The sequence below is a fragment of the Saccopteryx leptura genome, chromosome 1 (assembly GCF_036850995.1).
Source record: "Saccopteryx leptura isolate mSacLep1 chromosome 1, mSacLep1_pri_phased_curated, whole genome shotgun sequence".
NCBI classification, from domain to species: domain Eukaryota; kingdom Metazoa; phylum Chordata; class Mammalia; order Chiroptera; family Emballonuridae; genus Saccopteryx; species Saccopteryx leptura.
This window is the reverse complement of record NC_089503.1, coordinates 148,441,307-148,461,435: the sequence shown is the minus strand read 5'-3', so window position 1 is coordinate 148,461,435 and position 20,129 is coordinate 148,441,307. Positions and strand designations below refer to the sequence as shown.

The following is a 20,129-nucleotide window of genomic DNA, read 5'->3' as shown; positions in this document are numbered from 1 at the left end:
GTGACATGGGAATGTGAGCTCCTTCGTACCCTGGTTACTGCTTATACATTTCTGGGGAAAGATTTATGTTTATGTTCTAATTTCTATCATTTAATTATATTTCTAAGATCATTGTTTTTGTGATGCTATAATTTCTTCATGTTTTTCAAATAGAATTGTGGGATTCATGACACTTTCAAAAATTTGAATAAAGTGAAAAATAAAATAATTTTGACAATTGCTTTCTTTTGCCAACTAACATGTTTCTTAACCTCTTGAACTCTGCAGAAACAAATTGCCTTTTCCAGTACCAAGCTGTTTCAAATTGGTTCAAAGCATTATGTCAGTTTTATTGGGGTCATGAAATACTTTTCTGTCTAACGAATGAAATCATAGGGTGAATTTTCTAGGTCTTCAGCCACCTAGTGAACGGGAAAGCACTTCCCTCATGCCCTTGCCAGTAGGCTGATTGGGCTGGGTCCAGTACTAGGAGTTTAGGCCTAGCATGCCAAAAAGAATCTCATTCTGTGCTTACTTGGCTTCTTAACTGAGAACAACCTTGATCAGAGTCTCTGTGCTCCTACGCTCTCCACCTTTATGGCCTAGAAATCCAAATCATAATGTAACTTTCAGAGGTGAGGCATTGAGCCTCTTATCACTAGTATGCTGCTTTGAGTTTAACTTTATCTCATCAAAGGGGTTTACTTATTAGTCATCCAGTGGCCCTGACGCATGTCTGAGTCTCATCGATGATTGATGAACAGTTTCTGATCCAATGGCTGCAACCTGAGGAGACTTTAAGAGCTTGAAGAAAGAATGTGCCAGTTAGCAAACTGTGACTCTTATCTGTGGTGTTAGTGAGAGATGATGGTTTTTCTTTTGAATGTTTGATTCACTGAACACCTGCCTGAGGGGCAGGGCTGATGGGAAGGGACAACGGAGAGCACATCTGTGGACTTGAGCATCCTCCTATTAGCTGCACAGCGCTTGTCCTCTGTGGTAAATAATAGCAGCAGCTTTTGGATGAAAAGCTGGGATGATTATAACTAGAAAAGTGTCGCTGTAAGTCATTCAGATTAGGGACCTGCGTAGTCTGGACATGCAAATACGCAGACTGCTCACCCACCAAGTTCTTCCAGAATGTCCAGGTAACTCCTCTGTGTCGTCAGCATGTGGACAGTGGGCATTGCTCTACTCATGGCCTGCCTGCGTGAATGGAATGAAGAAGAAAATGCCATGGTTTGGAAGTGTGGATGAAAAAGGACCACATGCTACACTTAACAAGCTCAAGGGGAGGATGCCAGGATCACCACATGACTTCAGAGTTGCTGGGAAAGACAAGTATGGTGTGTCCCCAGCTCTCTTCATTCCTGCTGTGACTCCTCTGCCTGACCCTGCAGTGGCTCGGTCCTGGTTGCACCCCAGGACTGCCCTGAAGGGAGGAGCTCCACCACAGACTCCCTTCCCCGCAGACATTTCTACCCTCTTCTCTCCAGGTCTGGGGCCCCATACAAAGCCCCATACCACAATCCGCTCTCGCCTCTGGGAGCCCTCAGTGGCCGCAGCAGGAGAGAGCTGCCCTGTGGCTGAGAACCCTGGACTTGGATACCAGTGGGTACTGTCTTCACACGGTCTGATGAGTTCACTTCCTTATACTCGCACCAGCAGAATGCATCTACCTCTAGGTGTCAGGAGATCCAACACCAACATGATGAACTTTCAAATGCTGCAGGTTTAGCTCCTGCGTCTCCTAAACAAGGGAATGGATGTTTTCTAGAAGCACAGAGAAGCCCTCTCACCTCATCCCAGTTCCACTCAGTGAGTGAATTGGAGGCTGTTAGTTTGGTGAAGAGCAGAGTGAACTCTCGGAGCCACATGTTCATGAGTCTGGGAGAAAAGCTCTGGTACAGTATCGGAGCTCAGTCTGCTGAGAGAAAGCAGGAGCACCGGGCCCCCTGCTCCAGCTCCCTGTCCACACCTTCATCACACCTGTTCCATGGGGTGAGCACGGGGGTTTCCTGTTTAATGTGTAGGGAGCTCAGACGTTACTCATCCTCACACAAGAAAGGAGCTGAGCAAAGTGAAAGGTAACAACTCTGCTTAGATTCATCCGAGAGCTGAGGTCACAGGGAAAATTGTTGCCCTCCCACCACGCTGGAGAGGCAGACAGGCGATACCAAGAATCACAACTCAGTGGAATGGAAACCTCCCTGGAACCAGTCGTGATGGGGACAGGAAAACTAAAACTGGAATTCATGAGTAGCTGGGGCTCCGTGTGGACATGGAGATAAAACTCCAGGGGCCCAGTTTTGGGGGTCCCACACTGTCGTGAACTTTACCTGCAGGAGCCCCTTCAAGTCCTCACAGTAAATTGAGAGAAAAATTCCCCACATGTCTGGCAGGCAGAGGGGAAGCAGCCATTTAAAATACACCCAGAGCAAAGTGTTCCTCTAACACTCAGTGACGCCTGGGGACAGGTAGGACGGGGTGACACCGCACACAGTGCTCATATGGCCGTTGCCTCAGGCATTTTCCATTCTGCTTTGTGTGAACTGAGAGTCCCATGTGAGAGCTGGAGGTCCAGAGACGGCAGCAGGAGTGCTGGGAGATGTCGTTGAGGGATACCTTGAAGACACGTGACTTGATCGTGAAGCTCTGCCAAATTTGGCATGCCATCCTGTGCATTCTCCTGTGAGCCCCATGAAATGGAAATGTGGTCCTCTGACAGGGAGACAGAAGCATGCTCTGCTGCCCGTACTCAGGGCCTCCTGAGGAAGCCTTGGCCCTTCCCGTCCCCTGCCGTGCCTCTAGGAGCGTTTTACTGCTTCTAATGGGCTCTTGCAGAGCAAACATGGAGAGACGGCCAGCTGCCGGAGAGCGTCCTGTTCCCACAGTCCGAGAGGAGCAGGGGCGCAGCACACTGCACAGACACAGACTCCACCAAGAGAGGCCGCCAGGACTGGATGGCAGATGCTTGGAAATCCTAATGTTTAATGTTTTCCTTCTTGCAAATCTTTGGAGCTCTCAGAATAATTATCTTTATTATATTTTCTATCCTTTTCCCCAGGTAACAACAACAGAGATTTGAAACTACTTTATGTATTTCTGCACGTCAAATGTATATGTTCTGTCAAAAAACTGCATTTCCCTTTCTGGGCCATTTACCCTCTTTCTTCCCATTGCCCCTGGGTTGTTATCGGTAGAAGAGCTGGAACACAGAACATTTAAAATAACTTATTTTTGTATTTCTCATTATAGCCACAAAATGGCTTAGATAAGACTAAATTCTTAAGTGCCCAGGGGTTCCTTGAAAATAATTTGCTGTTCCCATGATTTTGAAAAACAAATGTCAAAAATTCTGGAGTCATCTGTGGTTGCATCTGTTAGTCAGTGGTGGTCAATTTGGTCTCTAGTCAGCAGGACTTCTGGGGAAATGAGAATTGAAGTAGAACATGGTCCATCAGCCAAGTGCATGACCTGTCCCCCTGCCATGGAACCAGGCATAGGACGGGGACAGCACAGCACCTTCCACAGCCCCAGCTCCCAGGCTCAGGGTTTGCTGCTAACTGTCCACAGTCCTTAGTGACACATCGTAGAGGCCTCCGGCATAGATTTAGATATTCAACATGGTTAGAAATTCATTATTATTTGTCTATAATCTGAGTAGCATTTTGCTCAGTGTCTAAAATAAACATACGTATTAAATTCATATCTATCAAATTTAGGAATATCAATAACTTAATATTTTTGATGAAAGGACATAAAATGATCAGATCAGAATTAAATTGCAAATCAAACCAAATAAAATGTAATAGGGTCAATATAAAGATTGACACTTCCATTAACAAATAAATTGCCCAAATGTGGAGTGGGGATAGCAGAGACCTGTGTGTCTAACCATTAATGTGGAAAAGGTGCTGAGCCTTTCAATAGACTTCCTGTTAGGTCAGGTCCGATTGGATATAATAGTCTCATTTTACTCTGTGCTGACAAGGTAAATGCCTGGAATCTTGTGACCAATTGGAGAAGCCATGCATGGGACTTGGACACCAGGAGAATGTCCACTGTAACCTAGCAGTTGGGATTATCCAAGCCAGAGGAGAAAAAGCTTGTGGGGCCGTGGTTGGTCCCCAGGACCCCTGAGGTTCTCTCAGATGGGAGGGGAATCAGAGACAGAATCCAGAACACACAGGCAGAAGCGACAGGGGAGGAAATTCTCACGGAAAGCTAAGAAAAATCTGTAGCAGTTGCAGTTGTTTATCAATAAAACAGGCTGCTTCACAGCCCGGTGAGCTTTCTGTCCCTCCGTGAGCAGGGCCAGCCCCTGCTGAGAGGCCCTGTGCTGGGGGAGGCTCCCGGGACGCGTGGGAAGTCACGCTGCCTGGAGAGCCTTTTCAACTCTTTTTCTGGAAATGAATTCAGATTAATGCAATTTAAAGGGTTATCTTTTCTATATCTTTTATGAAATTAGATTTGCTCTGTGGGAGGTTACTTCATGCCTATGCATGCTTTCAAATTTCAGCTATATTTTTCTGTGAAAATTTTAAAAATCTTCACACAACTCAATATTCAGGCGTGTCAGTAAGTTCACACAGCAAGTGTCTGATTCCCTCTGAGGTTGCTGTCGGATTGCTTCATTTCTGTTATCAGCAAGATATTAGGGCATCTCTTTCTCTACCCTCTGAGCCAGGATTTATTTATTATTCTAAAGTTTAATAAAACATATACATTTCCAATGCACATCTTTTTGGCTCTCTGTGAACCTTATTGGGAATATAAATCAGGAAATAGTAAAAAAAAAAAATCTCCCTGAATAGTGGGTCAGCAACCTTCTCTGATCCATCCGTCAGAGATCTGGGCTCACACACCAGCAGCCCTTCTAACCTTGCCCTGGCACCTCTGTGCCCACCAGCTTCCCTGCTGCCAACACAGCCTCAGCCTGGAGGTGAACAGATTCAGTTTCTCATTGGAGAAAGCCCCACTGATTGTTCCATCCATATCTCCACAATTATATTTAAAAGTCTATATATTGAAGATGTCTATATTTCCACAGGTTTTGGAATCAGTCTTATTTTGGAATAGGACTTGGGATATATATATCAGCAGAGAGCTTATCACATTTTCTTTTGAGGCAACCATAACTCGGCAACAGGACTCGGGCATCACCAGCTTAGGGTCATGGGTGCTCTGTGTGGCCGGCTGGCAGGAGGGCAGGTGCGCAGCTGTGGAAACCTGATGATGGCTCAGCCAACTATTGTTCATCCAGAGCCTGAGGTCTGGCTGGTTCACAACAGAGAAGGTGACGGGCCTTCAAAAGGCCCGTTGCAGGCCTTGTTGAACTCAGTCGCTCCATGGGGGTGGACATTAATTATTTAAAGGACTGTGTCTGTAGGAATGTGCCAAACAAAGCAGTTACCTGGCTTTCTGGGACATCTGGCGTCATCAAAGCAAGACATCATTGTTCAAACTGAAAGTCAAGAATTGCAGTCCTGACTTTGTCCTTGGCTCGTACTTGTGTTGGGGGAGGTTCATCTTAGCACGTGGACTCCGGAACCAGAGAGGACAATGGTGCTGTCTGCCCATTTCAGTGGCCCAGTTTTCCCACAGGCACATTGGCAAACGCTTGTTACAGGTTGTGCCTCCTGAAGACAAGGTGTGGTCATGTGGACTAAAGACAGAAATGCTGAAGCTTGCACTTAATTAAGGAAGTGTGAAGTGCAAACAGAATTTTTATTGTTCTTAAATTCTATGATATAATATATACAGCTTTTCTTTGTGCTCTTATACATATAATTTTGTCCTCTTACTGGCAATTGGGACTTGTAGAAAGGAAACGTGTTATCTTACCATCTCCTTTTCCCATTTCCCTCTGTTGTCATACCCCTGACTTCAGCAACCAGTGTCTCAGGTGAGGCTGAGTGCTCTGACTGCTCCTAGCACTCCATTCCCTGCTGGGGCTTCTCTCTGTCTGTCACCCAACAGAAAAATTGAAATTATTAAGAAGGTTTTATGGGAAATGAAAAAAGGCCATCTAGCATACCCCCATTCCCTAGAACTTTTTATATTTGTGACAATGCTCTGTGCCTATCCTGTGCAGTGCAGTGACCATTGACCACCTGTGACTCATGCAACAGAGGAACTGACCACTTACCTTTATTTAATTTTAATTAAGTGTAAGTAGACATATGTGACTAGTGGCTACCTTACTGGACAGCATAGTGATTGCTAAAGAACCCCTTGCATCAGGACAGGTGTCAAGGAAGAGGCCTGTGACTTTTCTTTGTTGGGCCACGTGGCACTTAGAAGTGATGACGCATAATTGTTGGCAGATGTTAGGATGCTTATCAAAAATAATGAGAAATAAATCAACATCCACATAAAGCATTTATAATTAATAATAGAGATCATTCTCTATGCTATGCTAGGTCTTTTACATATCTGCTCCACATGACTGTTACTTTCTTTTTTTAATGTTTGTTGATTTTAGCGAGAGAGGAAGGGGGAGAAAGAGACAGGAACATTGATCTGTTCCTGTATGTGCCCTGATCAGGGGTTGAACTGGCAACCCATGAGTATTATTTTCACAAGCGTTCCAAGTTAGAGCATAATTTTTTCCATTTCACGTAAGAGAGGGAGGTGAGGCGCACCAATTAAAAATAAGAAACTTAAGCTTGCAACGCTGGTAAGCGGGGAGCCAAGGCCTGAATCCCAGCAGATTCCTCAAAGGCGCATCTCCCAGGGTATCCCTCACCATCGTCTTTCAGAGCAGATATGCAGGGTTCCCTCCTCGTGCGTGAGACAGGTGGAGGGTGGGACCAAATCCTGCCCCATGCATATCACTGTTTGCAACTGAGCACGGTGCGTGATATTTCTAAGCCTCAGTTTCTCCTTCTAATATGAAAATAACGCATCCACCTCAGAGGGTGTTGTGAGGGTCAAATAATTAACAGTTCCTGGCACAGGGTTTGAACCATATGTGTTTTCCATCATTATTCTCTTTAATTTGAAAGAGACTGCCACGTATGTTTGGATGTTGTTTTCATGTGATATTAATGGATGGAAGAGAGATATGCTTTGGGTGGTTGTCTGGAAAATGAGAGACTGATAATTCACATTCTTTAGTAAGAAACATCCTGCTGTTTGGACACTGGTATTTCTGTCACGAGGACTGGGAAGTTGCAGAGCCCACATGCCTAGCCAGTCCTCCTAGTCTGTTTTCATGTGACCCTAACAGATGCCCCTCTGGGGCTTTGTGTGGCTCCAGATGCTGAGTGGTGGCAGATCCCCACCCGCTGAGAGAGCTGGAGGTGTGCTGCCCAGTTCAGCAGGGAGGGAGGACGGGAGCCTTGTCTCGGTGGTCTAACATGTTTCTGGCTGGGAGCTTCACGTCGAGGGGTAGACTGATCCCTCCCTCTTTTATTTCCACCAGATGGCCTCTGCCCAAGATGCCAGGTATGGCCAAAAAGACTCTTCCGACCAGAACTTTGACTACATGTTCAAACTGCTCATCATTGGCAACAGCAGCGTGGGCAAAACATCTTTTCTGTTCCGCTACGCGGATGACTCCTTCACATCCGCCTTCGTCAGCACCGTCGGGATCGATTTCAAAGTGAAAACTGTATTCAAAAATGAGAAGAGAATCAAGCTTCAGATTTGGGTAAGTGACTCTGAGTGTGCTTCAACACACATGTGTGTGAGGGAGAGCATCCCCTTGTCTGTCTCTAGGCTCCATGGCCTCCGTTGCGGGGCCTTTGCTGGGGACATTCTGTGTCCGAGACAGTCCAGCGAAGCCTCTTTGAGGTGTGGGGAGTAAATCATCCCTTGTTGTCAAGTGATGCTTCTTAACGAGTCTTCAGAACAAAGAAAATCTGGAGATTGCTGTGTTGGTGGAAGTCTGGCTTGTCCTTTATGATCCCTGTGACCTTGAGTAGGGTTGTGAACCCTCCACACCGATTTTCTGACCCACAATGCAGGCTAAGTGGGTCTTGCTTTTATGCCACAGGAAGCAGCTGTCCTGGGCGTTAAAGAAGAAGATAAACAACCAAATGTAGAGAAAGCTTAAGTCTAGTCCCTTCCAAAAGCCCCAGATGTAACTTTGAACATGATCATTTGTACTAGACAGACTTTGTGTTCTCATTTCTAATAGTTATATTAATCTACATAAGTAAAGCAAAACAAGTGAAGCAAAATTCATATTTTAAAATAGGGTTTTCCCCCAAGCACAAGGTTCTCCCAGTAAGTTTTGAAACCGTTTGGCTAGCTTCCTGCATCTGACCAGCCCTGCAGAAGACCAGAGTCCTTAACTAAATTGCTTGGGATAAATTTAGAATAGCAAGTGAGAAACAGGAGAAAAATGTATGTGGCTAACAAGTTGAAGATAATTCAAGTTAATATGAGAGATGAAGTGACCGAAAAATTGATTACAGTAGATGATTGGGTACGAAGCATTCTATGTATTGTAGTAAAGTACAGGTCCACTGGTTGAGTATTGTCCAGTTAGTTTTTTAGGCCCTTTTTCCTGGTCATTTCACCTCCGCCGCTGAAGTTGATTTGAGCTGTAAAGAGGCATTTCCTAAGAGGTGAGACTTCCACCTTCTGAGACAGTTCTGTTGCCACCTGCTGCTGGTGCCACACTGATCTTGGACCAGTGATGAAAATCCCTCCTCAAATACGACAAGTTGAAAGAAAGACAGGCCTCGGGGTAAAGTTTCGTTTTGTTTTGTTTTAGTGACAGGAGGGGAGGCAGAGACAGACTCCAGCATGCGCCCCAACCAGGATCCACCCGGCAAACCCACTAGGGGGCAATGCTCTGCCCATCTGGGGCCCTTGCTCTGTTGCTCTGCAGTGGAGCTCTTCTTAGCACTTGAGGCAGAGGCCATGGAGCCACCCTCAGTGCCCACTGCCAACTCTCTTAAACAAATTGAGTCATCACTGCAGGAGGGAGGAGAGAGAGAGAGAGAGAGAGAGAGAGAAGGGGGTTAAAGAAGCAGAGGGTCGCTTCTCCTGTGTGCCCTGACCAGGAATCAAACCCAGGACATTCACATGCCAGGCCAACGTTCTACCACTGAGCCAACCAGCCAGGGCCTATTTTAACATTTTTTAAAATAAAAGAGCCCTGTATTAAAATATTCATATAACATGAATGACCTTTACATATTTTAAAGCTCCTAGGGGTAAAATTTAAAGATACAAATAAACAAGCAGGTATGCTCACAGGTGGTTTGCAATAGATTGTTACTGTTTGCTTATTCTGACTCTGGAGTCTTCCAAATCAAGTTACATCTCAAGTGAGAACTTGGAGAAGTAGGCCTAGTACCTTTGACTTTATCATTCAGAAGTATTCTTAAGTATAGTGCTATTTCTATGAGGATGGCAGTCTTACCAGATGCATTCTGGGATGTTGGAGGAGATGGAAGAGTTGAACAACCTCAGTGAACTGAGGTGTGCAGAGGGCAGGGTGGCGCGCCTCTGTATAGGTTCCTGTGACAGCTCTAGGACTTTGCTTCATGCAAAGTGAGTGTTCTGGAAATACTCAGTGGTGTGCAGCTTCTATTGTTTAACGACCTCAAAAAGTCATTAATGTGGGAAAGTATTTGACGTTGACAGTTTGTCGTCTCATTGCATTTTGATTGCCAAACAACTGTTTGACCCAGCTTATAGTATTTTTATTATCTTATATTAATGTGTGAATAAGTTATTAAAATGTCCACGGTCACCTCAGCCTATTCTACAGTCTCTTTCTACTCACCACACTTCTGACACCAAATGTGTGGGTTTGGCAGACCAGGCGATTCTTTAATTCTGTCGACACTAACTGGGAATCTTACGATCTGTTTCAGTTCTGACACTAGCTCCCTGGATTAGCTGAGACCCCACAGTTAAAGTCCTTAGTTCCACCACTTCCTCCTCCCCACACTTCAGAGACCAATCACAAGTCTGGAGGTCTCCACAACTCTACCCGTCATGGTTGATGATTTGCGAGAATAGCTCCGAGACTCAGGAAAACAGTTTGCTTACTATCTTTGGTTAATTGTAAAGGATGGAGCTCAGAACAGCCAATCAGAATAGAAGCATAGGAGAGAGTATGGGGGGTATGGGGTGCAGCCACCATGTCCTCTGTGGTTGTCACCTTCCCAGCACCTTGTGTGATCACCCACCCAGGTGTGCTCCACACCTCATCCTTTAGGACTTTTATGGACATTTCATTCCATGGCCTCAGTTGATTAAAATCAGTGACCATTGGGGATTAACCTGTTTTTCAGTACCTGTCTCATCCAGGAGGTTGGGGGTAGGGCTGAAAGATCCACCCTTTGATTACATGGTTTGTTCTGGCAAAAGTCTTCATCCTGGATCCTCTCAGGGGCCACCAGGAGTCACCGCAGTAGTGTGAACTCTGGAGTGATGGAAAGGGACTTAGGAGTAATCACCAACGATGACATTCCAGGGCTTGCAGGGGCTCTGTGCCAGGAACCAGGAGGAAGACCACATCCATATTCTCGTTCTGTCCTGATATCGCACTCAACTATGTGTTTCAAAAGGAGCAAAGCAAATGGTTTCACAGTAGAAAACCATCGTGACCTTCACCAGGATGGGCTGCAGACGTTGATATGGTTCTAATCATTTCTAATTTTACGCTGCCCACAATAGAACTACCTTCAGGAGAGGGAACCGAGGTGGAGAGGTTAAGTGACAGGATAGGGCAGAGCCCCAGACCCAGGCCTGCAGCAGGCCGGTGTGCTTGCTGACACTCCACGGCCCATGCTGTGTTATGACAGGGGTGGTACACCCCCTGCCAGGCTGAGGGGCCCAACCGGGCACAAGAGCATCCAACTTGAGGCCAAATTTCAAGTAGGATGTCTGTGTCCAGGGAGGAGCTGGGGGTGTCCCTACTTGATGGCTTGCTCCCCACATGTACTGCACAGGGTTTGGGGCCACAATCTGGATAACTGGGTTTTCAACAGTCCTCCTTCAAGTAAAGTGTTGTAATGGCTGCTAGAAACATGGCATTTTTCTCGGACAAGTCACCCTTCCTTCCTGTTGAAGGTCATTACTGCCTGGGAATGAACTCTTTTAGACATACCATCGCTCCTTTGGGTAGTTATACAGACTTTGGATCCCGTGAGTAGTAATAACTCTGTCCTCCTTTTCTGCATTAATGTTCTTGTTGCACTTCTGTTGTATTATCGTTTTTATGATACTCAGATCAAACGTTTTAAAATTGTAGAGATTCCAAGTATTTACACTGCTTCTTTTTTTATTTTTGTATGTTTAATGCTGTAATGAATATATTGGAGAGACATTTATGTGTGTGTTTTTTTTAATTATAAAAAAATATTTCCCAGCTGGGGACAATACTATTTTGCTTCTAATTTTAAAGTAGTTTAGCCTCAAGAATGGCTGTGTAGGACGATTCCTTCCCTGTGAGAAGACTGAGAATAACCAACACCATTGCTAAGAATGTCTTCTGTGTCCATTGTCAGCACAGCTGTCCGCCGCGTGCCTGGTGCTGGCAGTGGCTGAACGGACCCATGGACTGGGCTGTACTGGGTCCTGTTTTCTGTGGGTCTGCACTGTGCACGTCCGGAATCCATGTTGACCAGTGGAGGGTGTGCCAGGTCACAGTGAGCAGGGCCAAAGGCAGAGGGATTACTGTCTCCTCAGGATCAGCACCAACATTCTCTCGGTCTTCCGTCTCTCTCTCCACCACCGTTCTGAATGGCGGTTTTTCCTCTCTCATCCCATCTCTAGTTCTGACTCTGGCTGAGCTGGTAGGAAACGCATCCTCCATGCTTAGGGGCCAGAGCCACCACAGGCCGTGGGCCTTGCTGTGCTTGGGTTCTGTCAGCGAGGTGCCGTCTGCCTGTCTGAAAAACATTAATCTCCAACATAAAGGAAGCAGGGAAACTCAGAACTGAAACATAGAGCAGCTTTGAATGTTTGGATGAAGTAGGGTCACGCAGAATCGGGCATCATTCTGTGAGCGGTGTTTGGTTCCCCCGAGCTGGATGGTGTCTTTGCTTCGGAGGGCACATTACATTCGGTCGATACTTTGTCACTGTCGTGAAGGTGTTGACTTAGGCAAATCAGACCTGCTGAGAGTCGGATTGTCTCCTATCCTTTGTAACCTGCAGGATCTGCAGCAGTAGCAGCGACCCCATGCTATGATGTACCAACACCACCTCTCAGTGAGACTCAAATGCTGGCCTCTGCCAGCCCTGCTCTCAGTACCACTGACCACGTGCTTAATCATGACGGACACCACCTGCATTTTTCTAGGGTTTTCTGTCACTATTAAATGCGTCAGTACGTGGAAGTCTGAGTTGTGTTCAGAGCGGCAGTGCAATGTGGGAGGTGTGGGAGAAGGTCCAACGCGGGGAGTCGCTGTCCTGCCCTGGGGCAGTTGGCAAGGAGCACCTCAGGTGTCAAGCACGACTGAGACCTCGGGGTTCCATTTTTACGAGATTATCAAGTTTGCAGATTCTGTAACTTACCTTGAGATACAGATCTAGGAACTGGTGACCTTTTTTAAAAATTTATTTATTTATTTATTTATTTTAGAAAAGAGAGAGAGAGAGAGAGAAAGAGGGGGGAAGCAGGAAGCATCAACTCCCATTTGTACCTTGACCAGACAAGTGCAGGGTTTTGAACTGGCGACCTCAGCATTCCAGGTCAATGCTTTATCCACTGCACCACCACAGGTCAGGCTGGTGACCTTTTATAATCAATTATTTTCCCCCAGACAAATAAAAAAATCTATTGAGGATCCGTTATGTGCTAATCTGGGTCTCTGGTTGTGAAAGACCCTGTCCTGGGCGTGACAGCTCAGGGAGTGTTTACTGTACTGTGAGCAGCACATTTGTACCTGCCACACACTCTATATAATAGGCTACTTTTAATTTACTGTCACAGATCTGGCTTATTTTGATTCATAAATCTTTTAGTAGATGGATACTTCTCTTTGTCATGTAATTTTTATATGTCTGTGTTACAACAATTTAAAAGTTGTGAATATGGCAGCTGCACTGACGAGTGAAGACGAGTGAACCCCTGTGCCCTGTCCTGCGCTGTGTCTTCTCATCCCTGGACTGCAACACAGGACTGGGTTGTGAGGCTGTGCGCACTGACCCCACACGGGGCGCATGCAGAACTGACGTGGGCGTCACTGCTGCCACAGAGGAGGAATTTAAACGTGATCTGTGTGGTGGGCCTGTCTTGCCGCTCATGGGAGGGACACAAAGAGGGTCCCGGTTCTTCCCTTGGCCATCCTGGAAGGGTCTGGGACAGCTGCATGAATGTCTCGTGTTTCACTAGAAACTTGGGTTATTGAAATCCACAAGCAGCCTGACTAGGCGGTGGCGCAGTGGATAGAGAGCATCAGACTGGGATGTGGAGGACCCAAATTCAAAATCCTGAGGTCGCCAGCTTGAGTGCGGGCTCATCTGGTTTGAGCAAGGCTCACCAGCTTGAGCCCAAGGTTACTGGCTTGAGCAAGGAGTCACTTGGTCTGCTGGAGCCCCCGGTCAAGGCACATATGAGAAAGCAATCAATGAACAATTAAGGTGCCACAGGAAGAATTGATTCTTCTCATCTCTCTCCCTTCCTGCCTGTCTGTCCCTGTCTGTCCCTCTCTGTGTTTCTCTTTCTCTCTGTCTCTGTCTCTATCACAAAAAAACAAAACAAACAAACAAAAACACAAGCAAATGACAGTGTTTGATGGTCTCAGCTTTGGGGGTGAAATGTCATGCTCGTCCACGTTTCGTTGAATGATGTAAATTTTCATGTTTTATTTTAACAAAGCCATTGTGATTTGACACTGTTCAAAGCCAACAGTTTTAGAGTTTGTTTCTTACTTCTTTCGCTTTTCACTGATTTGCCACCTTTCATTTGTGACAATTGATTCTCTCCTCCTTGACCCTCCCTGGAGGCCGAGTGTCCACACCCACTGTCCTGTGTCCTTCATCTTCCTCTCTACATCTTGCCCCGTGCTGTGGGCTCCAAGTGGTCTTTCCCTGTCATCCCAGTTCCAGTGGGAGTTTCGGGCTCATTCTTCCATTCTTCCCAGCATTTCCTGAGCCCCCTCCTACGTGCCAGGTGCTCCTCTGCGCAGAACGTGGGAACAGGGAGCTCAGGACAAACGGGGAGCCTGCCACATCGCGCTGCCTCCTCGCGGGGAGACGGGTGGTGGTCTAGTGAGTAAGGCACACTCTCAGCACTGGAAGAACAGGACTCGGGAGCAGGTTCTTGTAGGTGGGTTACTTTTGAGAAGGGTGTGTGCTGAAATGCAGATTCTGAGAAGGAACAGCCTGGCGAGACACAGCCGAGCCTCAGGCTGGAGACAGGGCTGCTCCTGACTCCGTTCCACAGGGCCACGGGCCACTGTTCTGGGTCCACCTGGCGGGAATGAAGGGGGTCAGCCAGTGAACATCACGTGGGTTGTTGTTGATCATGAAAGAGTTTGGGTTGTATTTCAAGTTCAATGGGAAGACTGTAGTTTTAGAAGACTCGCTGCGGTGAACACACAGTGTGGCTGGCTCTACGTTCTTCATAAATGGACTGAGGTTTCTTTCTCCACATGGAGAAGAGCATTAACAAGCAGCGTGCTGGGGACACAGATGGTGTCTGCTGGTGCATACTGGCCACATCCACAGGGAAGGGGGAGGCCGGGAGAGAAGTAGGGAAGGGCGCGGGCACGTTGCTCTGAGGCCTCTGCAGACACTGGGCACTGACGGTGCAGGGACCACCCGACCCTCTAGCAGCCTCTGAACACACTGACGGAAAGGTGCAGATGGACGGGGATCGAGTGTGGTCTGCAGATGTGGTAGACATCTCAGAGACTGGTGTGCGTGGGGGCATCTTGGTACAAAGTGTCTTCCAGGGATCTGGCAGCCCCATCAGGCGGGCCTGATGTGTGTGTCCATCACTCCGCCTTGTGCCCAGCGCACAGATACTCAGGGAGCACACCGTGGATGTGTTATCTCAAAATATGTATTTATATTTATACAATTTCGTTTTGGACTAGATTTTATATCATCTCTGCTCACCTCTGATGTCAGTGGAAAAATACATCAGCGAAGTCCCAGTAACACCCTGATCACAAATACTCACTGCTTTCTCTCCTCTCTTCACAAATGCGATAGTGTGCTGGGGTTGATGGTGCATGCACATTCAGACGGGAGAATCACATCCAGACTTATGCTAACGTAGCACAGAGACACTTTTTCAAGGTCAGAGTACCCAGGGGCAGGCTGCTGCACTGCTCCCACTAAATAGTCACGTGTCACAGCCAGCATGGGAATGCACCCAAATGGTCGGACACTTAACACCCACCAAAGCCTGTGCAGTACGGTCATGACAGTCAGGTTGTATGTGATTTAAATCCCCAACTATAGACATTTGCCTTTTTATTGCAGTATTTTATAAACTCCAAGCTCAGCATTCGAAGTATGCTTAAATACTCAGATTATGCATATATCAAAAAGTAATAAATTGATGTATCATTTATCAGAAATGTGAGTTTATATTTGCTAGTTAGAAAATAATGTTCAGGGAAAAAGAAAGACTAGGCTAATGTTATGTTTGGAAATGAATCATAAGCTCAGGTAACACCTTTTGCTGGTTGTTGGGATTTTTGGGGGGGTTGAGCCAAAAGTTTAGCCACTGTCATCAAGACACATCCGCTGAAGTGGGGCAGCAATGTGGCCATTAGAACACGTGACATTTGTTCTTGTCCCAACACCAAGGTGACAGCGCCATTCCATCCAGAGACACGAACACCACCAGTGTCCGGTGACTCTCTTTGGGCCATTTTATAATAAGTCACATTATGTATAAGTTACATACACTACGTATTCATACATGTATAAGTTAATATTAGAATCTTTACTAGAGAATGACAGTGACGCTTGGCAAAGTGTGAGCTCTGCCATTGTCCCCATGGGGCTCTTGTGATTTCCTGGACCTCCGTCACAGCTGCAGAGCTTTTCTGACCACAACCCACAGTACGAAACATACTTTACATCATGACACACACAGCCTCAGACACACACTACAGTCTGCAAAAAGGGCACTTGTGTGATGCATTCTGTCATTTTCTGTTATATCCTATCAGTTTTTAAATGCTGGTCATGACCGACCTCACGGAGTTTCTGGCCCCCTAGTGGGGTGCAAGTAGTTGACACTGCTGCTCTGTAGGATTTGAGTGTGTCTGTGCAAACTCCCAGTCAGTGCCAAACAGGCCCATCTCCCACGCCCTCTGCCCTCTCCCTCCTCCGTGTGCTGACTCAGCACACTGCACTGCCTCCTTCAGAAGCCGCTCTGGACCTCCTCTTGCAGAGGGTGCCGCCCTGTGCAGCTGTGTGACCTGCGCTCCAAGCTCCCTCTCTCTCTCTCTCTCTCTCTCTCTCTCTCTCTCTCTCCCTCTCCCTCTCCCACTCCCTCTCTCTCTCCTCTCTCCCTCACTCTCTCTCTCCCTCTCCCTCTCCCTCTCTCTTCCTCCCTCACTCTCTCTTCTCTCCCTCTCTCTTCCTCTCCCTCTCACTCCCTCCTCTCTCTCTCTTCCTCTCTCACTCCCTCTCTCTCTCCGCGTACACACCCCATCGCCTCTAAAGGAAACATCATAAAAGAAGCAAGTCTCTATAAAAACTAAAATTACAGGAGAGTAAGCAGAAAATAAAACCCACTATAAATAAACCCTCCAGACATAACTGCTGATATTTATACATTTTGAGTTAATCTTCTTTGATGTGTAGATCTATACACTTAATTTTTTAAAAACTAGGATCATACCATAGAATTTGTAACCTGTGGGGAACAGTCTTGACATTGATCTGGATAGTGAATATAGGTTACAGCCAGAAATTTTTGACAGAAAATCCAGGGCAGCCCATTATGTTGGGTTTACAGATGTAGCATAGATAGTAATTAAAGGTGACTCCTACAAGGAGAAGAAACAGAAGGATGTTTAATGAGAGGAGAGAGGGGTGATCGGAGACTGGACACCACAGCCAAATTTCAACTCTGATGAATAGCATGAAGTTTATTCTTTCATAATCATTTTTCTGAGGGCAAAAGCAGTCTTTATTTTGAGTGATTATGTCTTTTTATTATTCAGTGAGAGAAAGGGAGGCCAAGAGACAGACTCCCACATGTACCCTGACAGGGATCCACCCAGCAAGCCTACTAAGGGGCGATGCTCTACCCATTTGGGGCATTGCTCCATTGCAATTGGAGCCATTCTAGCACCTGAGGTGGAGGCCATGGAGCCATCCTTAGTACCTGGGGCCAACTCACTCCAATTGAGTGAGCCATGGCTATTGGAGTCGAGAGAGAGAGAAGGAGGGGTGGAGAAGCAGATGTTTGCTTCCTTTGTGTGCCCTGACCAGGAATTGAATCCTGGGCATCCACACACACCAGGCCGATGCTCCACCACTGAGCCAACTAGCCAGGACCTGGAATGATTGTGTCTTAACCATTCTATAGAGCAGTGGTAGTCAACCTGGTCCCTACTGCCCACTAGTGAGCGTTCCAGCTTTCATGGTGGGCGGTAGCAGAGCAACCAAAGTATAAATAAAAAGATAGATCTAACTATAGTAAGTTGTTTTATAAAGATTTATTCTGCCAAACTTAGCGAAAATCCAACATAAAATACTTGGTAAGTAATTATTATTATATGCTTTAACTTGCTATAACTCTGCTTTATAAATTTTATAAAGTAAAGTTACTTACCTACTTTATAAATCACCATTACTGTGGAACTGGTGGGCGGTTAGGAAATTTTACTACTAACAGAGATATAAAAGTGGGCGGTAGGTATAAAAAGGTTGACTACCCCTGCTATAGAGGCACTTTTTCTAGGGAGTAAAGCCAGATTTTGAAGAAATGGCTTTATTTCTTTTAAGCCCCACATTCAGTCTCCTTGTGGCCCAAGAGCACCTGCGTTGGAATTTCCAGGGCTTCCCTATTGTCCTGTGCCTGTCCCTAAGGTGGGGCCCTGAAATGCCAGTTTCACTGGTTGAGATGCATAAAACATTTGAGAATCACTGCACTAAATTTCATAAAACTTTTAAATTTTGATGTGCCAAACAGCTTTCTAGGGGCCTACAGTATGTGTTCATATAAATTCTCCCAAGAATTCCTTAGAAAGACTCAACCTTAAGTCTTTAGAATCAGGAGCCATTACAGTTGAGCGATTCTGTCATGTCGCTGTACAAACAAGGACACTCGAAAGGAGATGGAAGCTGCCCGAAGTCTCAGGATGAGTGTGGGGAGGACGGAGCCTGGCCCTGACAGGGCTCTGACTCCAGGTCCAAGCTTGCCCTCCCCCATCCTGGAGTGTGATGCCTGCAGGGCGGGTCACTTACTCCGAGCCACGGTTCAATCACCATTCATGGCATTTTAATCCTTGCTTATTTACAGTGACACTCCCTGAAACCAGTTTCTTTATGAAAACACTTTTTTTTTTTTAAATAATTGTGTCAAGTTATTTTATTTTATTTTTTTACAGAGTCAGAGGGAGGGATAGACAGGGACAGGCAGACAGGAACAGAGATAAGAAGCATCAATCATTAGTTTTTCATTGTGCGTTGCAACACCTTAGCTGTTCATTGATTGCTTTCTCATATGTGCCTTGACCGCGGGCCTTCAGCAGACCGAGTAACCCATTGCTCGAGCCAGGGACCTTGGGTCCAAGCTGGTGAGCTTTGCTCAAGCCAGATGAGCCCGCACTCAAGCTGGCGACCTCAGGGTCTCGAACCTGGGTCCTCTGCATCCCAGTCTGACGCTCTATCCACTGAGCCACCGCCTGGTCAGGCTGAAAACACATTTTGATGTGTAAAGAGAAACATGCCAGACTTTAGCACGATTATGAAAACTGCAGAGCCATGAAACCTTGCTAACAGCCTATGGTTGAGTCTGCCTGTCGTGCACGGCCATGTTCCTGAGTCTGCCTGCCGGCGTCTGGGGTGCACGGAGCAGCAAGCTGCAGCGAGGGGTTCTGGTAGGATGAGCAGCATGGCCCTCTCTGTCTCCAGGGAAGGAGAGCCTTCTCTTGATTAGTGAGGTGAAAAGTAATCTAGTGTTATAGAGTAGCAGAATGTCACCCCAAACACAAAATCTGCAGAGCTCTGAGACCCGCCGTCACGACACAGACGCATGCTGTTTGCACACCAGTGTCACTCATGGGAGCCTGTAGGGAATGGATGGGACAGACTGACAGGCGCTTGCTGAGTGGGCCAGAGAACGGCAGAGCCGTGAGGGGGAGCAAACTTGCCGCTGGCCGATAAACCGGTTCTGGAGTCCAGCGCACAGCATAGAGGCATACAAGCAGCATTTATTGTAAACATAAGAGTTACTAAGACACAAGATACAATCAAACAAAACCATAGACAAGCCAGCTGTGCTGAGTGCATCTGTGCTGGACCCTCTTAGAGCTGCAGTCCTGAGAAAGGGGCACGTGAGCGTATGAAGGTACCCTCACTGGATCTGAACTGTTCTGGGTGCTGGCAATCAGCATCTGAAGGGGCAGCTCTCCCTCTCTTTCCTGCTGGAACCTTTCCAGTGTGACCACTGCACACACAGACAGCTGCTTTGCTGGACACGCTGTGCCTGCCATTGATTAACACTGTGAGAAACCATGCTGCCAGATCAGAGCCCAAGCAAGTGACTGCAGGAGGCAGCAGGTTCCCAGCGAGGGACGCGCAGCAGCGTGTTCAGAGCCAGCTTCATGGAAGCAGAGGTGGTTGTGACTTATTATTCTCACAGTCACCACGACCCTCACTCTCCCTTTGGTCTTCACTGTTCTCACTACTGGCTGTGACATCATGTTAGGTGAAAAGATACTTCTTCAGGGATTCTCTGCTCTCAAAGTGCTTTTAGACTGGAAAAAAGCTTACTGGTAAAATCACTGTACATCATAAAGGGTGTTTATTTTCTTAAGCTCTTACTTTGTAAGTAAGCAAAGCAACCTTTCTCTCCCAGAGGCAGTGCCATTGTGGGAATTGGGGAGCAGTGGTCCATCACATGTGACCAGACTCTTTTGTCAGGAGCTTAGCAACAGCGTGGTGGTGGTGGTGGGGGGGGTCACTGTACGTCTACAAAGAATTGCCTTTTTAATGAACTCGTAGACATTTGATAGTAAGTTTGACATTGTGGCA

At 46.6% G+C, this 20,129-nt stretch overlaps 1 protein-coding gene across 2 annotated transcripts in view; it reads left to right on the top strand.

The window, feature by feature from the left end:
• The window catches only part of RAB3C (RAB3C, member RAS oncogene family), a 92,333-nt gene that overhangs the window by 13,081 nt on the left and 59,123 nt on the right, over positions 1–20,129 (top strand). For both annotated transcript variants that reach the window (XM_066377465.1, XM_066377455.1), the window contains exon 2: positions 7,409–7,636. In XM_066377465.1, coding sequence (XP_066233562.1) covers positions 7,409–7,636 — 228 coding nt within the window. The remainder of the gene's footprint in view (positions 1–7,408; positions 7,637–20,129) is intronic.